This window comes from Arvicola amphibius, chromosome 1 (genome assembly GCF_903992535.2).
Source record: "Arvicola amphibius chromosome 1, mArvAmp1.2, whole genome shotgun sequence".
Lineage (NCBI taxonomy): Eukaryota > Metazoa > Chordata > Mammalia > Rodentia > Cricetidae > Arvicola > Arvicola amphibius.
Window position 1 is genome coordinate 111,902,304 of NC_052047.1, and position 20,166 is coordinate 111,922,469.

At 40.0% G+C, this 20,166-nt stretch overlaps 1 protein-coding gene across 1 annotated transcript in view; it reads right to left on the reverse strand.

Annotated features, from left to right (window-relative positions):
• The window catches only part of Sbf2 (SET binding factor 2), a 396,726-nt gene that overhangs the window by 17,935 nt on the left and 358,625 nt on the right, over nucleotides 1–20,166 (reverse strand). The window contains exons 30-32 of the mRNA XM_038328033.1: nucleotides 18,687–18,863; nucleotides 13,266–13,367; nucleotides 12,449–12,634 (exon numbers count right to left, since the gene is read on the reverse strand). Coding sequence (XP_038183961.1) covers nucleotides 12,449–12,634; nucleotides 13,266–13,367; nucleotides 18,687–18,863 — 465 coding nt within the window. The remainder of the gene's footprint in view (nucleotides 1–12,448; nucleotides 12,635–13,265; nucleotides 13,368–18,686; nucleotides 18,864–20,166) is intronic.

Genomic DNA, 20,166 nt, shown 5'->3' on the forward strand with positions numbered 1-20,166 from the left:
TGTAGTGTTTGGGATGACAGGCATGTCAGTCAGTAAACTAACTCTACTGAATCTTGTATGTTTCTCTCAGACATCATCTAAATACTCTTTAAATGATAATCTTGTATGTATATTGCAAAAGATTCAAGGTACAGGGTTAAAGGACTAAACTGTAGGCATTTCAGTTTTATTTTACATATGTAGTATACCTGACAGTTTCACTTACATAAGTAAGAATTGAATATGAGATGGAATTTAGAGAAATATAAATTTATTGTTATTTTTGTCCATGTGCCATTAGGTTCTTTGTAAAACTTAAAAGACCCATAAAAAATCTGCAATGGGAAGGAAGAGGAGTGGTAGAAATGTATAGCTCAATTAAAAAATAAAATAAAAAAACTACAACTATACTTGAGCAGTATCAGCACCTTGAGAATATGCTGCAACAAACCTGGATTGTGCTCTCAGGTGAGAAGGGATAGTAAACTAGAGTGTGCAGTGGATTATGTGAGACTTATGGTCTAAGACACACTAATGACAATTAAATAGCTGGGTGGTGGCGGTGCACACTTTTTTAACCCCAGCATTCGGGAGACAGAAACAGGTGGACTGCTGTGAGTTCCAAGCCAGCCTGGTCTACAGAGTGAGTTCCAGGACTGTACCACAGAAAAACTGTCTGTGTGAGCCTTGTCAGTTTGGTTGCTCACCTTCCTGGACCTGGGGGGAGTTGGGAGGACCTTGGACTTAACATAGTGAAGGGAACCCTGATGGCTCTCTGGCCTGGAGAGGGAGGGAGTGGGGGTATGGGTGGAAGGGAGGGGAGGGAAGGGGAAAGAGGAGGGGAGGAGACGGAAATTTTCAATAAAAAAATGAGGAAAAAAAAGAATGGAGTGAGGCCACTATTCATCTTGAGAAAACTCTGAATGGCACCCATTTAAAAAAAAGACCTTACAAAGTAAGATTTAAAAAAGACTAACAGTGTATCTTGTACTGTGCTAGCCCATCATATAAGGCTTTAGAACTCATGATATTAAAAGACAATGGAAAACTTTGTTTTAAAACCATTTATGTGAAGTTTGTCAGTTTTCAGCTGAATAGGAAGCAGGCAACAGTCTCGAATATACCATGAAGCCATTAGTTACAACTATTTTACCAATATACATGGCTGAATTTTAGAGTAACCAATGTCTGGGGGCAGCTTGACCAATCCCGTGACATCACAAGGAAGGAACCAGTCTTAAATAAGCAAAATAGCTTTTGCATTTGGTTTGGGACCTTCACAGTGTTGACATAGTAACTATGAGGAGGAACATGATTACATCAGGCTAGAATGAGCCAATTTACAATGTAAATAAACTCTGAAGGCACATTCAGCACTGACTGGTTCTCAAAGAGGGACAGAATGAAAAGGTTCTAGGACATGGTTAAGGATTATTCAATACTGAATTAAAAACTTCACATTTTCATTCATATTATACATATTTTCCCCTTTGGTACTATGTTTTTAAAAATTAATAATTATTTTAAAAAACATTTATCTATTTAGTATATATGTTTGTGGAGGTGTGAAAGGGCAGGACAGTGCAGAGTTTCTTCCATCTTGTATTCTTGCTGAGGCCATTTTAGGTTTAATTAGAAATTGATCTCCTTCATGGAAACTCCCACGGAAAGTTACCCAACTTTATTTTAGGGATCAGAGGTCAAGATGCCCCAGCTAACTTTTCCAAGTTTCTGTTAAACTTCTTTTTTTTTTTTTTACTTTTTAATCTTTTTTATTGAATTTATTGAGCTATACATTTCTTTGCTCCCTTCCCTTTCTCTTCCTCCCCTTAAATCCTCTCCCATGGTCCCCATGCTCCCAATTTACTCAGGAGATCTTGTCTTTTTCTACTTCCCATTTAGATTAGATCTATATAAGTCTCTCTTAGGGTCTTCATTGTTGTCTAGGTTCTCAGGTATCATGAATTGTAGGCTGGTTTTCTTTGATTTAAGTCTAGAAGTCCCTGATGAGTGAGTACATATGATACTTGTCTTCCTGGGTCTGGGTTACCTCACTCAATATGATGTTTTCTAGATCCATCCATTTGCCTGAAAATTTCGAGATGTCATTACTTTTTTTCTGCTGTGTAGTACTCCATTGTGTAAATGTACCACATTTTCCTTATCCATTCTTCGATTGAGGGGCATTTAGGTTGTTTACAGGTTCTGGCTATGACAAACAAAGCTGCTATGAAAATAGTTGAGCACATGTCCTTGTAACACGATTGAGCATCCTTTGGCTATATACCCAAAAGTGGTATTACTGGGTCTTGAGGAAGATTGTTTCCTAATTTTCTGAGAAATTGCCACACTGGCATCCAAAGGGGTTGTACCAGCTTGCATTTCCACCAGCAATGCAGAAGTGTTCCTGTTACCCCACAACCTCTCCAGCATAAGTTGTCATCAGTGTTTTTGATCTTGGCCATTCTTATATGTGTAAGATGAAATCTCAGAGTTGTTTTGATTTGCATTTCTCTGATGACTAAGGATGTTGTCTTTCAGCCATTTTAGATTCCTCTGTTGAGAGTTCTCTGTTTAGGTTTGTACTCCGTTTTTTTTTTATTGGATTATGTGATCTTTTGGTGTCCAATTTTTTGAGTTCTTTGTATATTTTGGAGATCAGACCTCTGTCTGATGTGGGGTTGGTGAAGATCTTTTCCCATTCTGTAGGCTGTCTTTCGTCTTTTCGTCTTGCTGACCATGTCCTTTACTTTACAGAAGCTTTTCAGTTTCAGAAGAATTTATGAATTGTTTCTCTCAGTGTCTGTGCTACTAGGGTTATATTGAGGAAGAGGTCTTCTGTGCCAATGTATTTAAGTGTACTTCCCACTTTCTCTTCTATGAGGGTCAGTGTGGTTGGTTTTGTGTTGAGGTCTTTGATCCATTTGGACTTGAGTTTTGTGCATGCTGATAGATATGTATCTATTTTCATTCTTCTACATTTGATATTCAGTTACGCCAGCACCATTTGTTATTTTTTTTACCATTTGATGTTTTTTGCTTCTTTGACAAAAATCAGGTGTTCATAGTTATATGGATTAATATCTGGGACTTTGATTTGTTCCATTTGCCCTCCTGTCTGTTTTTATGCCAGTAACAGGCTGTTTTCAGTACTGCAGCTCTGTAGTAGAGTTTGAAGTCAGGAATTGTGTTGCCTCCAGAAATTCCTTTATATTGTACAGGATTGTTTTGGCTATCCTGGGTTTTATGCTTTTCCATATGTAGTTGAGTATTGTTCTTTCGAGGTCTGTGAAGAACTTTGCTGGCATTTTTATGGGCATGCATTGAATCTGTAGATTGATTTTGGTAAGATTGCCATTTTTACTATGTTAATTCTGTCTACCCAAGAGCATGGAAGATTTTTCCATTTTCTGGTGTCTTCCTCAATTTGTTTCTCCAAAGATTTAAAGTTCTTGTCATACAAGTCTTCCACTTGTTTGGTTAGAGTTACTCTGAGATATTTTATGCTATTTGTGGCTCTTGTGAACGGTGATGTTTCTCTGATTTCTTTATCAGCCCATTTATCAGTTGTGTAAAGGAGGAATACTGATTTTTTTTTTTAGTTAACCTTGTATCCTGCTGCATTACTGAAGGTGTTTATGAGTTGTAGAAGTTCCTTGGTAGAATTTTTGGGGTCGCTATGTAAACTATTGTATCAACAGCAAATAGTGAGAATTTGACTTCTTTTCTGATTTGTATCCCCTTGATCTCCTTTTGTTGTCTTATTGCTCTAGCTATGACCTCAAGAACTATATTGATTAGACATAGTGAGAGTGGACAACCTTGTCTTCTTCCTGATTTCAGTGGTATCGCTGTGAGTTTCTCTCCATTTAGTTTGATGTTGGCTGTTGGCTTGCTGTATATTGCCTTTATTATGTTTAGGTATGTTCCTTGAATTCCCTGCTCTAAGACCTTTATCATGAAGGGATGTTGTATTTTGTTGAAAGCTTTTTCAGCATCTTATGAGATGATCATGTGGTTTTTATTTTTCAGTTTGTTTACATGATGGATCAATAGATTTTCACATGTTGAACCATCCCTGCATCTCTGGGATAAAGCTGACTTGATCATGGTGGATGATGGCTCTGATGTGTTCTTGGATTCAATTTGCCAGTATTTTCTTATTTTTGTATCAATGTTTATGAGTGAGATTGGTCTGTAATTCTTTCTTAGAAATGTCTTTATGTGGTTTGGATATTAGGGTAGCCTCATAAAAAGAGTTTGGCAATGTTCCTTCTGTTTCTATTGTGTGGAACAATTTGAGGAGTATAGGTATTAGTTCTTCTTTGAATCTTGTTGAATTCTGAGCTGAAACCATCTGACCCTTGGCTTTTTATTTTTTTTTGGTTGGGAGACTTTTTTTATATTCCATCTTTATGTGGCTTATTATTATTATTATTATTATTATTATTATTATTATTATTATTATTAAAAATTTGTGCCTTGCCGGGCGGTGGTGGCGCACGCCTTTAATCCCAGCACTCGGGAGGCAGAGGCAGGCGGATCTCTGTGAGTTCGAGACCAGCCTGGTCTACAAGAGCTAGCTCCAGGACAGGCTCTAAAGCTGCAGAGAAACCCTGTCTCAACAAACAAACAAACAAACAAAAAATTTGCGCCTCCTCCCCATCTCCCATTTCCCTCCCCCTCCCTTAACTCCCCTCCCCTCCCTTTCCAGTCCAAGGAGCAGTCAGGGTTCCCTGCCCTGCGGGAAGTCCAAGGTCCAACCCACTCCATCCAGGTCCAGGAAGGTGCGCATCTAAACAGACTAGGCTCCCCCAAAGCCAGTACAAGCGGTAGGATCAAAACCCAGTGCCATTGTTCTTGGCTTCTCAGTCAGCCCTCATTGTCTGCCACGTTCAGAGAATCCGGTTTGATCCCATGCTTTTTCAGTCCCAGTTGAGCTGGCCTTGGCGGGCTCCCATTAGACCAGTCCCACAGTCTCAGTGGGTTGGCGCACTCCTCGTGGTCCTGACTTCCTCGCTCATGTTCTGGTTGGGAGACTTTTGATGACTGTTTCTATTTCTTTAGCAGTTTTAGGTCTATTTAATTTGCTTATCTGGTCTTGATTTAATTTTGATAAATATTTATCCAGAAAGTTGTCCATTTCCTTTAAGTTTTCCAATTTTGTGTAGTACAGGTTTTTGAAATATGACCTGATGATCTTCCAGATTTCCTCCATGTCTGTTGTTATGTCCTCATTTTCATTTCTGATTTTGTTAATTTGAATATTCTCTCTCTGCTTTTTGGTTGGTTTGGATAAAGGTTCGTCTATGATGTTGATTTTCTCTAAGAACCAACTCTTTGTCTCATTGATTCTTTGTATTGTTTTCTGTTGCTATTTTGTTGATTTCAGCTCTCAATTTGATTATTTCCTACCATCTAGTTCTCCTGGGTGAGTTTGCTTCTTTTTGTTCTAGAGTTTTCAGGTGTTCTCTTAAGTCACTAGTGTGGGATTTTTCCAGCTTCTTTATGTAGGCATTTAGTGCTATGAACTTTCCTCTTAACATTGCTTTTATTGTGTCCCATAAATTTGGGCATGTTATGCGGTCATTTTCATTGAATTTTAGGAAGTCTTTCTTACTTTATTTCTTCCTTAACCCACTGATCCTTCAGGTAAGCATTGTTTAATTTCCCTGTGTTTGTGGGCTGTCTGGAATTAGTGTTGCTGTTGAATTCTAATTTAAAGCCTTGGTGATCTGGTAAGATACATGGGGTTGTTCCAATTTTTTTGTACCTGTTGAGGTTTGTTTTATTACCTAGTATGTGGTCAATCTTCGAGAAGGTTCCATGAGGTGCTGAGAAGAAGGCGTATTCTTTAATTTTGGATGAAATGTTCTATAGATGCCCGGTAAATCCATGTGAGTCATAGCATGTTAGTTCCCTCATTTCTCTGTTAATTTTTTTTTCTGACTAACCTGTCTAGTGGTGAGAGGGGAGTGTTGAAGTCTCCCATTATTAGTGTGTGGGGTTTAATGTGTGATTTAAGCTTTTGAAGTGGTTCTTTTATGTATGAGGGCGCCCTTGTATTCAGGGCACAGATGTTCAGTATTGAGATTTCCTCTTAATGGATTTTTTCTGTGACTAATATGAAACGTCCTTCTTTGTCTCTTTTGTTTGATTTTAGTTTGAAGACTATTTTGTTAGGTATTAGGATAGCTACACCAGCTTGTTTCTTAGGTCCATTTGATTGGAAATTTTTTTCCCAACCCTTTAGTCTGAGGAGATGTCAGTCTTTGAGGTTGAGATGTGTTTCTTGTATGCAGCAGAAGGATGGATTCTTTTTTTGTATCAAATCTGTTAGCCTGTGTCTTTTTATAGGTGAGTTGAGTCCATTTATATTAAGGGAGTCCATTTATATTAATGACCAGTGATTGCTATCTCCTGTTAATTTAGTTTTCTTTATTTTGTATGTTTTTCCCTTCTTTGGAACTTGCTGCTGTGAAATCATCAATTGTCTTTGAGTTTTTGTTGATGTAGCCAACTTCCTTAGGTTGGAGTTTTTTTTTTTTTTCTAGTACTTTGTGTAGTGCTGGGTTTGTGGCTAGGTATTGGTTAAATCTGATTTTGTCATGGAGTATCTTGTTTTGTCCTTGTATGGTGACAGACAGTTTTGCTGGGTATAGTAGTCTGGACTGGCATCTGTGGCCTCTTAATGTCTGCATAATGCCTGACCAGGACCTTCTGGCTTTCAATGTTTCCATTGAGAAGTCTGGTGTAATTCTGATAGGTCTCCCTTTATATGTTACATGACCTTTTTTCTTTGCAGCTCTTAATATTCTTTATTCTGTATGTTTAGTGTTTTGATTATTATATGGCAAGGGGACTTTTTTTGGATCCAGTCCATTTAGTGCTTTGTAAGCTTCTTGTATCTTCATAGGCATTTCTTTCTTTAGGTTGGGAAAGTTTTCTTCTATGATTTTGTTAAATATATTTTCTGAGCTTTTGAGTTGAACTTCTTCTATACCTATTATTCTTAGGTTTGGTCTTTTCATGGTTTCCCATATTTCCTGGATATTTTAGGTTAATCTTGTTTTTAGACTTAATGTTTTCTTTGACTGATGAGTCTATTTCCTCTAATGTATCTTCAGCGCTTGAGATTCTCTCTTCCATCTCTTGTATTCTGCTGTTTATGCTTGCATTTGTGGTTTCTGATCATTTTCTTATGATTTCTGTTTCTACAGTTCTCTCGGCTTGTGTTTTCTTTATTGTCTCTATTTCAGTTTTCAAGTCTTGAATAGTTTTTTCCATATGCTTGATTACTTTTTCTTGGTTTTCTTTAAGGAATTTGTTGATTTCTTCCAATTTTTTGTTTGTGTTTTCCTCCATTTTTATTTGAGGGAATTTTTCATTTTCTCTTTTAGGGCCTCAAACATTCTCCTAAAGTTATTTTTTAGGTTATTTTCTTCTGCTTCATCTATATTTGGTTGTTTAAGTCTTGCTGTTTTAGGGCCACTAGTTTTTACTGGTGTCATGTTACTCTGCGTTGTTGTGTGTATTCTTATCTTGTCTACTCATTTTTTCCTCTGATTGGTGTAGTTGGGGCTGTCTGTTTCTCTGATGAGCAATCTTCCAGATGCCAGTGGATCCAAGGCTCAGATGGTTGCTACTCATGGTGCAGTCAGGGCCACGGTTCCGGTCACCCTGTTGGTCACTCCGCATTCCTGGAGGTCACTGGGTGCTCCCAGGGTTTGCAAGACCAGTGGGTGTTTGGGCCTGCTCCCACAGAGATTGCTTCCTTGGGGCTCTTTCTGCTGAGGGTGCTACCTTGGGCCTGCTCTGGCAGAGGTCCTGGCTCAGGCCTGCTCCCTCGGAGGTTCTGGATTCATGTTCGGGACCTGCAGACGTCTCTGGTTCTTGCCTACTCTCTCAGAGATTCCAGACTTGCACCAGGACCTGTAGAGATGCTGGCTCAGGCCTACTCCCTTGTGGACCACAGAGGTCTCTGGTTCTGGCCTATTCCCTCAGTGGTTGCTCCCTTATACTTGCTTCTGTGCAGTTTGCTGTCTCAGGCCTGCTCTGACATAGGTAGCTGACTTAGTCCTGTTTCCATAAATGTCCCTGGCTTGGGCCCAGTCCTGCAAAGGTCTCTGGCTCTGGCCTATTCCCTTGGTGGTCCCAGACTCACACCCAGACCAACAGAGGTCTCTGGTTCCAGCCTACTCCCTCGGAGGTCCCAGACCTATGCTGGGACCTGCAGAGGTCCTGGCTCAGGCCTACGCCCTCGGAGGTCCCACTCTGTTATACTTCTTGCTTGTACAAACCTCCCCTTCCAGTTAACTGCTTCTTTCAGCTTCTGTTAAACTGCCTTCTTGCAAAACACCCCCCTGCAGCTGCTGAGTGTTATACCCAGGATGTGCTTTTTGCCTTATAAAAACCCCTTGTTCTAAGTGCTCAGGGCTACCCTTGGGTCCTAAATACCTGCCTGTGCAGTCCCAGGTATTATAAAGACTTTCAGTTGACTATAAACGGTTATCTGAGTGGTCATTTCTGGTGGGCTCCCTGTAACACATCTGCACATGTGCTTATGTGTGGAGGTCAGAGGACAATGCACAGGAGTGGTGCTCTCTTATCAGATGGGCTCTTGGGACTACACCCGTGTTCTTAGGCTTGGTGGGAAGCACCTTTTCTCTCTGACTCATTTTGCTAGCCCTGGTATTGTGTTTTAAAAATAAATTTTAGGTAAAAATTTCATTTTTATGTTTTGGTTATATTTTTCTTTTGAAAGATTTGGCTCAATTATTTCAAGGAAAGGAAGCATCCTGTCATGATATCACTTCAGTTAGGTCAACTACTTTTAGAAGTAAAAAAACTGCAGATGTTGCTATTACGAAACAGTGATCTAGCATTTCTCTTCATCTGACACCTGGATGTACTGGCATAAACAATGGCTTTTTATATGATGAGGAATTTCTAATTTAGGAATGGTGCTTCATCTGTTTTCTTTGTAACTTTGTTAGTACTAATAGACACAGCCTTTTGAATTCAGTGTGTTATAAATGGTTAAACAAGCTGGGAACACATTTTACCCTGGGAAAATTTGCTTGTATCTATGAAATTCTGAACTTATTTTTGTATTGTTATTGGGCCTGCTTCTGTTTTGTGTACCAAAAAGTCTGAAGACAGCACTAATTAAAATTATTTGGTAAAAGTATGGGGCCTGTAAAACACTATTCACTTGAAAGGCATTCAAAGAAGGCATTTTTCTAATGCCTCAAACCAGTGTGCAGGAGATGATGAAACAACTACCATATAATTAAGTCAGCGAGAGACAGAGCACTATCTGCTAACTACTTAGATTTCTGTTTTCAAATGATAAAGTCTCTCTTTGAGATAAGATAATTTACTTAAACCAAGTTGACACCTATCAAGGTCAAGCCCCAAAAGTGTCACAGTTAAGGTCACACACACCCTTTGTTAAGGTATTTTCAGACTGGGAGGTGGAGGAGCACACCTTTGATACCAGCACTCAGGAGGCAGAGGCAAGCTAGCTCTGCAAGAGCTAGTTCCAGGACAAGAGCTAGTTCCAGGACTGCCAGAGCTATCCTGTCTTGAAAAACAAAAACCAACCAAACAAAAAGACCTATTATATACAAGGCAGATTCAGGCAAATTTAAAAGAATAATACTTAAGTTGAAAAGTTTTAACATGTCACAGCTAGAACTGATTACATAGTCCAGTCTTTAGACCTTGAAGTTACATTTTGTTGGTCATGAAGCCCTCACTTGCAAACAATTTTTAATTAAAAGTTGGCTTCATTTTTCATTGGGGCCAAGTAGTTCATACATATACAACGTTTAATTTTTACCTATTTAGAAAAACAGTTATGAGAAGTTTAATTTTTATGCCAGGTTGCTTTAATAACCATACTTTGAAAATTTAGCATTTATTATAGTTTATTCTAAATCTAGCAGGCATATAATTTATATCTCATTGTAGTTATGTTATATAATTTAAATCTCATTGTAGTTATGTTAAAGAATTTTCCCCCTTCAAGTTACAGTTTTACTATGCAGGTATGGCTGGCCTGGAACTTGCTATGCAAACCAGGCTGGAGTGGAATAATTTGTGGGTATCCTCATGCCTCTACCTTCTGAGTGCTGAAATTATATCACTATATATATAGTGAAGTGTATCTTAAAGGTAGGTAAAACAAAACCCCAGAAATGAATGGGGAGAGGACAACATAGTAACAGGCCAAAACCAGTTCAGCAGAATACTGAAGACGAGAGACTGGAGGGAGAGTGGTAATGGCTGGCAGAGGAAAGCAGTGGGAATCCTGCAGAAGGAAATTGATTTCAGACTCTAACTAGCCTGCTGAGGATACAGAGAAGCCCCCTAAACAGTATTTAAGGTGAAATGGGGCTAAGCAGCTAGACCCCAGAGTCCTTTCCTGCCTTATGTTATCATGATAACCCTTTTCAGAGTAAGAGACTGGATGGTTAGTTTCTGGAAAAAATATACTAGACAAATCCCAAGCTTGAGACTACTAGATGCAGTTTGGTTAGTGAAGAGATGTGACTGAAAACAGCATGGGAAATTGTCTATCTCCTGAACTGGAATGTCATGGGTATCTTTTCTGCCCTAATGCTAGTGACAGCCAAGCTCACCAGCCTGTCTGGTCATAGCTTTACAGATCTTTGCTGGAAGACTGCTGCTGTTTCCTTTCTCTGAAAGTCAGGGTACTGAGATGTGTCACTTTTTCCTACTTAAATAAACATTCTATAAAGTTTCTTTAAATTCTTCTGTGTAAGCATCAGTTTGATTAGTTTTAGTCATGATACATATGAGTTACCACCATTGAAACTAGGATACAGAGCAGTTCCCAATCCTCATACCTATATAGATGAGAGCTAAGAGACTCACTTTTCTCCTCTGGCCACAGGTAAGCACAACTGTCCCATAAAATATCCTTTATCTATGAGTCAAAAGGAATACAAATAAAAAGGCTAATATTCAAACAGAGAACATATATATATTATTTCTTGCAAAGAGTTTTAAAGTTTAAGTTCCCCTGTTATCAGCACTCCACATCCTGTTTGGCAGGCGGGCTAAGACTACAGTACAGTACTTTTTCACAAAAACAGAAGAGAGCAATCAGGCACTGCCCCATGTATGTATGGGGAAGGGGAATAGAAAATCACTGCTAGTGGCTATAGAGTGTCTTGTGGGTGATAAAACAAGTCTTAAAATGGTGGTGATAATTTTGCAACTCTGTGAATGGAAAATGGAACTTAACATTTAAAATAGGATAACTGTATGATATATAAATGAGAATTCAATGAAGCTATTATTTTAAAAAGCAAATGATTAACATAATAAAAACAGAACAAAATATAGTCATATGCTGAGTTGGCCTTTTCAGAAGACCTACTTTCATTTCTGAAACTGTCTTCACCTTTCCTCCCAGTACATATTTCAGAGATTCCCTGCTATTTCTGACATGGGAGAACCCACTTATCCTCCTAGATGACATGGGAGAACCCACTTATCCCCCTAGATGACATGGGAGAACCCACTTATCCCCCTAGATGACATGGGAGAACCCACTTATCCCCCTAGATGACATGGGAGAACCCACTTATCCCCCTAGATGACATGGGAGAACCCACTTATCCCCCTAGATGACATGGGAGAACCCACTTATCCCCCTAGATGACATGGGAGAACCCACTTATCCCCCTAGATGACATGGGAGAACCCACTTATCCCCCTAGATGACATGGGAGAACCCACTTATCCCCCTAGATGACATGGGAGAACCCACTTATCCCCCTAGATGACATGGGAGAACCCACTTATCCCCCTAGATGACATGAAACAGGGCTGCAGTGCCAGTGCTGTGTTCCTAGGTCAATTTTGCCTTCATGATGAAAGCTTAGTAGCACCCTGTTCTTCATTCCAATCCTGAGCAAGGACCCAGCAAGGGAGTCTAACTGCCATGTCTAGAAAGATGGAGAGAACTGGGAACGATTTATTCTCTTCTCCCTTCCCTGCATTTGACTGGGTCACACAGTATGGCCTCTTTATCAGCTGCAGTTTGGTTACTTCACTAACCTAAGCATGACTCTCAATCCTATCAGCCTGCCTGGCTGGGCCTATTTATTTCTCAAGGGATGAGGCTCTTATTCTTGTGCCCATGCATGTGGTAGAGCGTATCCAAACTGGGAAGACCACAATGTGGCATTTCAGGGCATGTCATACATATAGACTTTTGCTGTTTAGTCCACACTTTGTGGAGCATGCTCTAACTAACCAGTTAAGAGTGCTGACTCCCTTATCTGGAGTTAGTTCAACAGCCAGATCAACATTTCTAATTTCAGAGACTGAAATTTTCTCCTCCAATCCCAGCATGTCTTATGATTGAGCTGTGGCAGCAGTTACCAAGCAGTGTGTCCTTTGCGTCAAGTCATTCTAAGCTTGCTTCACTTACCTGGTGCACACAGTCTAAGAATTGCAAGAAGATGGGAGCAAAGCCACTGCCCTGGGAGTTAAGGGCCAAGCTGCCGCGCTGGCTGAATTTATGACCGAAGGAGAGCCACTCCTTTTCAGTCAGCACCCGGAAGCCTTCAACTGTCCTGTAGAAAGGGTCGCTGAGCAGCTGCGCCAGGGACGTCACCTACGTCAAGAGCAGGACGGACACTTCATTAATTTTAGAGCTAAACAAGTCCTGTTGAACTTTCTTTTGATGACAGTTAATTCACATGCAAAGTTACCTGAACAGCAAATATGTTGACTAGCTGCTCCAGGATGGATAATCAAATAAATTTTAAAACTTTACAGTAATAACAAAAACCCAAATTCACTTTGGCTACATGTTTTCTTTTAGAGAATTAAGATTTTAATCCTTTAACTGGCTAGTTTGTTGACTATGATACTAGGCAATCAGTTCAAACCTATTCTACTCTTTGGCAGGAGTAGGTAAATGTCTTAATGTTGCTGACATTCACACACATTTTCTTTTTTATTCTGGAGTAAACACAGGCTAGAGAGCTAGGGAAAGAATGAGGGAAAGCCCGGAGGGTGGTCCATGTTGCACACTGTTAGTCAAGGGCTCTAGCTGCAAGTCTGTATGGTGTACCTAAGGAGGATGAGGATATCTGAAGCTTGACCCAAAGCTGTGTAGGGGCAGTGCTGCCTGATGGCTTGTCAGGGGCTCTTTAGCAGGGGCTTTGTCTGTCCATACACATTAGTCATTATATAAAATAGCTTCAAAGGTGAAACACTGAGAAATGTGTGTAATGGTTTACTTGTGTGGTGATGTCCCAGCCTTCTTCTAGACACACCAAAGCGGAAGACCCACTCTCAAGGACTTCTGACACAACCACAGCCAGCTGCAGTACTCTGTGAAGCTAAGAGAGAAAAGAAGGGCACAGTTAGAGCAAGCACTTGATTCTCTTTCTTGACTTATTGTAATTTGCATAATATAGAATGAAAATAAGAATTATTTATTCACTTGTTTTTAGTGTGTATGTGTGTGTAAGTGCAGGCCTCTGTGTTCTGTGGAGTGTGTGTGTGTGTGGGGGGGGGACAGAGGGCAATTCTTGGGGGTTAGTTCTTGCTATCTTCCAGGATCAGGGGTTAAATACACGCCATCAGGTCCACGCACAGATGCCTCTAACCACTGGCTTCCTCGAAACAATTTCAGATTTATAGTGCTTGCTGTAACACTTGATACTGTTTTTTCAAAGTACTTTACGATCTTACAACAGCACAATTCTCAAGGTAAAACAACTGTTTCTGCATTACATTTTTCAGGGGAGTGGAAATATAAGACCAATATGGAAATATGCTTCTTATTTCTTAATATCGATAAATCTATTTTATGGGCACTGAATGACTGACAATTCCCATAACTACTTTTCAAATAATTGCAGTTAGGAGGCCAGGGTCAGAGCCCTGCTTCTCATGTTTCAGTCAGCCCTAAGCAAGGGCTGTGACTAGTAAGGCTACTGATTACATCTTTTTTTTATTATTTTATTTTATGCATATGGGTATTATTTTCCTGTATTTTTGTCTGTGTACCGCTATGGTGTCTGCTATCTGTGGAGGCCAGAAGAGGGCACTGGTGGATGTTAGCTGCTATGTGGATACTGAGATTTGAACTCAGGTCTTCTGGAAGAGCAGCCAGTGCTCTAAGCCACTGAGCTCTCTCTCCAGCCTCATACTGCTGCTTTTTTATTATTTTGTTTACTCTGCATTATGAGCTATGACCACTGACTAAATTAAGCTCCTTTGTATTATTAATGCCTTCTACACTCCCCAAACATTCCTATTTTCAAGAAACAGCTTGGTAATGGTATTCTTACAACCTTCTCTTGTGTCCTGAATGGTTCATACTTACATATTTTAATAACTGGCCAGTTTACTTCTGATGGCATTAAAAGTTTCCCTTATTTATAAAGCTTACATATGCTGTAGGGACCTGTAATGTGGCACTAGCTGATCAGAAGCAGAAGTCAGACTCACTATCAATTTTGGAGAATCAAACAATGGCGTGGGACAATTGTCTGTATTCTGTCAATTATATTTTAAATAAACACTGATTGGTCAGTAGCCAGGCAGGAAGTATAGGCAGGACAACCAGGCAGGAAGTAGAGGTGGGTGAACGAGAACAGGATAATTCTGGGAAGAAGGAAGTCCCCTCTGTAGTCGTGACCTGGCCACAGAAGAAGCATGTGATTGCTTCGCTGAAAAAGTTACTGAGCCATATGGCTAACATAGACAAGAATAATGGGCTAGTATAAGTTATAAGAGTTAATAAGAAGCCTGAGCTAATGAGCCAATCAGTTTGTAACTAATGTAGACCTCTGTGTGATTTCTTTGGGACTTAATGAATGCAGGAACCAGGTAGGACAGAAAACTTAAGTCAACAAAAAAAGATGAGATGAAGCACTTGAACAAAAGAACCATGTACTGTTTAAATAGTTAAAGTTCTTGCCAAGTCAAATTAAATATAAGCACATTTAAAGATCTATTTATTTAAAAAATATGTGTGTGAGTATGGTGTATGGCATAGTATGTGTGTGCTTGAGGAGCCTGTGAATGTCAGAAGGAGGTATTGGATACTCTGGAACAAGAGTTACAGGCAGTTGTGAGCTACCATGAGGATGCTGGAAACCAAATCTGGGTAAGAGCAGCAAGTGTGCTTAAGTGCCAAGCCATCTCTCCAACTCCTTATTTTTTTTTGCAAAAGATTATTTTATTATTTTAACTACATTTGTGTGTGTGTGTGTGTGTGTGTGTGTGTGTGTGTATGTGTGTGTATGTGTTTGCCATACACATGCAGGTGCCTTTGGAGAACAAAGGTGTCAGAACTCAGAGCTGGTTTTATGGGCAGTTGTTAAGTCACATAAAGTGGGTGCTGGGAACTTGGGTTCTCTACAAGAAGAGGGCATGTTTTTAACTGCTGAACTTCTCTTTAGCCCAGGCAGATATACTTAAATATGACATGTCAGATCCTGCTGCTGAAGATACTAACCTCTCTGGTTTAGAACACTGAGAAGTCAAGCTGGACCAGTCTAGTGCTCAGACTGCTTGAAGGTGCTATGCTATGCAGGTTGCAGGGGAAAGAATTATCCTCCACAGCCTTAGTCAGCTGTGGTTCCTGTATGTAACACTACCAACTGGACAGGTAAGATAATGCCCCTCGAAAATACTGGCAAGTCTGACTGAGGGTAACCTGTTGCACCTGACTGGATTTGAGGCCTGCTACACAGAAGAAAATTCATGTCTGCTTATTGTAAAACTGGGTGAAAGCCCATGGCCAGGGAGGTCATAGGTTCTAGTAGGAAGGCTACTACTGTTGTTTATCTAGGTAACCACGTTCTACCTGTCAAACTGCCTTCTATATAATTCGTTCATGCCCACAGAGTAGTGTTGTCATTAGCTTGGTCAGGAAGCGTCTGTGTGCAGTTGGTAGTGGTAACTGTAGAGACTTAACTGGTAAAAGTGATGAGAAAGATTGACTGTTGACTGTTTAGCCCTAAATGGAGCATCTATACCACATCCTCCAAGACACTGTGAACATTATGAAAGTGGAGACAGAGAGCATGTAAGATCCTGGAAGAAGGGAAGAATGTTGTGGCATCCTGTCCTTTGGAGATGACATGGCTGCTGCTCTTGGGAACTCACAGCAACTGTGACTACCTACAAAAGACCTGCACAAAACTGGGGCTATCAACATCCTATCCCACAGAGGGAGCAGGTCTCCTGAGGCCCAGCCCCTCACTGGAGATGTATATGGGTGCCTGGGGAGGAAGAGGCATTTTCTTCAGTGGAGCAACCACTGATAAGGTCCCCATGGTCTTGTAAATATGCCCTCACCATGCAATCCTAAGAAAATGCATTATATCACCAAAGGCAAAAAACAAAAACAAAACCAAAAAACCCATAAAAATAGAAGGATGTTAATTAGGAAGAGGGAAGGAATCAGCAGGGGGCCACAAATGGAATCATTAGGAGGGGGACAATGAGGGTAATAGAGTGTGAATATGTTCAAAATATACTATATATATATATATAAATGTCATATTAGGTATAATTAATAAACGCTATTAATTAATAAAGGTGTCAAATGAGGTGTAATAAAATGGCCTTGTACCATTAGTGGAAGACCTTTTATATTATGAAGTAGAAAAGACTGAGATTCTAATTGGACTTGTTGTTTTTCTATAACATAATAATTTCTATTTTCTATTTTTCACTGTTTTCTGGCATTAATGTGATTGCTGTATAACACTGAGACTATGCTATAAAACACTGCACTGTGCACCTCTAAAAGGATGAATTTTATAGTAAGAGAATTATGTTTAAAAAAAGATGTTTCTTCCCGGCAGTGGTGGCACACACCTTTAATCCTATCACTTGGGAGGCAGAGGCAGGCGGATCTCTGTGAATTCAAGTCCAGCCTGGTCTACAGATGAGTTCTAGGACAGCCAGACCTGTTACACAGAGAAACTGTCTATTTGCTTATACTATGTATGTGTACTATAGTAAGAAACTTCTGTTTATGCTCACCCTAGTGGTTGTGAGCCTAGGCTCCAATGGCTGAGCCATCTCCTCAGCTTAACATGTTTGTTTGTTTGTTTTTTGGTTTTCCAGGATAAAGTTTCTCTATGTAGACTGCCTTTGCCTTCCAAGTGGTGGGACTAAAGGCATGCACTACTATGCCTAGCTTAACTTCTAAAGTCAGGCCAACTGACTCAAAATTCATACTGAATAATTAATAAACAGTACAGATTTCATGACCAAATGTCCCAAATTTGAGTTTAAAAAATACTTTGAGCATGATATGACACAATATGCAGAATTAACTCATTTTTGAAGTAAAACACACATTTCAAACAGACCTGGGTTATTTAAGCAATCACAGGAGCAAGGTACAGGGAAAGTTCCTCATTTTTTTCCTACTACACAGCAATCAGCCTGAGTACTCTTGAAAGGATATGCTAACACAGTAGAACAACACTATTAGTACTTTAGCATTTAATTTCTGGTACAGGTCCACTTTCTAGCAAGGAACAGAACATAAAATCTATCAGAAATGTAGATGGGAATTGGGTGGTGAGGATAATTTGGAACTGGGGCTCATAGCTTAGGGCAACGTGTCAGTGAACTTCTTCCATGGGTACTCAAGAGTATTCTAAACCACCTCAGGGTAGAGAACGTATCACTGCACATGTGGCTATGTTTCTCTGTAGTTTAAGTGCCTTGATAATACTCACTGCCCTGGGTGCTGACATTTCTCGGTGTCATTACCATTTACTCCAATGACTATGAGAAATAACTCTCTCCTTGACAGATCAGAATTAGACAGGGAGTAGGGGGAGCTGGAGCTGTAACTCAGAGACAAATATCTGTTAGCATACATGGGGGCCTGGGTTTGCTCTCCAACATTGGGAGAAACAGGCAGACAGGGTACTTGGAGAAAACTGTGAAACTAGAAATTGGAGGAACTAGAGCTTGCTGCAGATAGGAAGGAACATGCACACAGACAGCAGATTATACTGCAGAGATGCTGCTCTCTGCCAAACTGGCATTACTGCCTATAATGTGCAAGTCATAAATACCTTTCTTTCTATGGTTTGGAAGAAATGTAGGCATATGTGTGCTGGCAAACCATGTTTCCCTTAAGTTCTCAATAAAAACTCAATTAGAAATGTCTTCAGGGTGATTTGCTGAATGATGACGGATATCTAATTTCCCAGACCTTAGGTAGTTTAGAGTATCTAGTAATTGATGGTTGGTGTGTGGGTGAATCTGAAATCTAGAGACACAGAAATGGGAGGTAAATGGGAGGTAAGAGAGTCAGAGGGAAAGGCATGTGGAGTCATGCAGAAATCACTTTTGTTCCGGATCCTGCTGACTGACAACAGCACAGGAGAGCTATGAATACATGACTGACTTTCTTGCACATCTCTCTTGCACATCAACAACACTCCTGCACAATATGCCCCTCTTTCAGCTACACAGAGAAAACCCTAGGTGATCAAGAATCTGTCCTCACACTTAGGCCCTACTGTCTCTTGGAACTCAGAGGCCTTTACAAGGGACACATGACAACGGAAGAAAATGGGGAGTGGAGGGGGAAAATAAAGGCTTTTCAGATGTTGGTTGTATACCCACTTAGGGTGTTCTCTGAGTACACAATAACTTTCCCCTGATGTTACCTGTGGGAACCACTCAGAATCTCCCAGGGCCTTCAGGAACGTCACTTCTGAGTCTGTAGGAATGGTGCTCGGGATACAAGCCCTCATCAGCTTCTTAAAACTGGCTTTCACTTGTCGAATTTCATGGAATTCAACAGGAACAAACTCACAGTTTAAAGCAAATTCTACCTTGAAGCTCTGAATATGAAGATACAGAGAATTAGGCAGATAAAAGAACAAAGCTTTCCCCAGGGCAATGCTTAATAATAAACACTATGTTGTTGTCAAATAGCTGCAGCCAGCTTTAGTGGTTGGCCAGAATGGCAAGTCTAGTCCTTTCTAGCGGTAGATTACTTAACTCAAACCTTTCTAGGGGTAATTACTTAGCTCAGAAATGCTGTCATTCTAAGAACTTACAGTATCTAACACCAAATACAGGGCAATTCTAAGGCCATGAACCACGAATGCCTGGGCATGGTGGTGCACACCTTTAATCTCAGTACTTGCAAGGCAGAAGCAGGCAGCGCTCTGTCTCTGTCTCTGTCTCTGTCTCTCTCTCTCTGTCTTTCAAGACAAGGTTTCTCTGTAGCTTTGGAGCCTGTCCTGGAACTCACTCTTGTAGACCAGACTGGTCTCGAACTAACAGAAATCCTCCTGCCTCTGCCTTCTGAGAGCTGAGATTAAAAGCATTCATCACCACTGCCTGACCAGGCAGATCTCAAGTTCGAGGCCAGCCTGATCTACAGAGTGAGTTCAAGTTTAGCCAGAGCTACACAGAGAAACTCTGTCTCAGGAGAAACAGACAAAGAACCAGTGACAAATAAACAACATAGTTAATCCAACAGCAAAAACTTTGTTTCCCAAGATGTACATTGTTAACTGAAGGGTAAAATATACTGTTGGAGTTCCAGAACTGAACCAACAAAATTCTGTAGTTATAAACAAATTTCTTATTATGCAAATAAAATAAATTCATTATATTAGTATCAAAAGATAAACATTATGATCTCATTGCAATTTGGTTACTTTTTAAGTCATTAAGATTTTTCTTACAATAAAATGTGAGTCTTTCTTGATCTCTAAACTGTCATTCTTTTCTTGAAACATGTATCACTTATGTTTCTTGAGTACCCTTTCATTTATGTCTTTTATTTCACAGGGAATTTATTCTGTGAGGTATGGGCTTTGCTTGTGCACATGCATGTAAAGGGACAGACACACACTCACTGATATAGGATGTCCTTCTGTATGCTGTGAATATGATGAATAAAGCTGTTTTGGCCAATGGCCAGCCAGAATAGATCCAGGTTGGAAATCCAAACAAAGATATGGAGAGAAAGAAGGCAGATTCAGGGAGACACCATATAGCTGCTGAGGGAGTAACATGCCAGGGCCATGTGGCAATATACAGATCAGCAGAAATGGGTTAATTTAATTGTGAGAGCTAGTCAGTAATATGACTAAACCATTGACTAAAAAATTATAAATAATATTAAGCCTC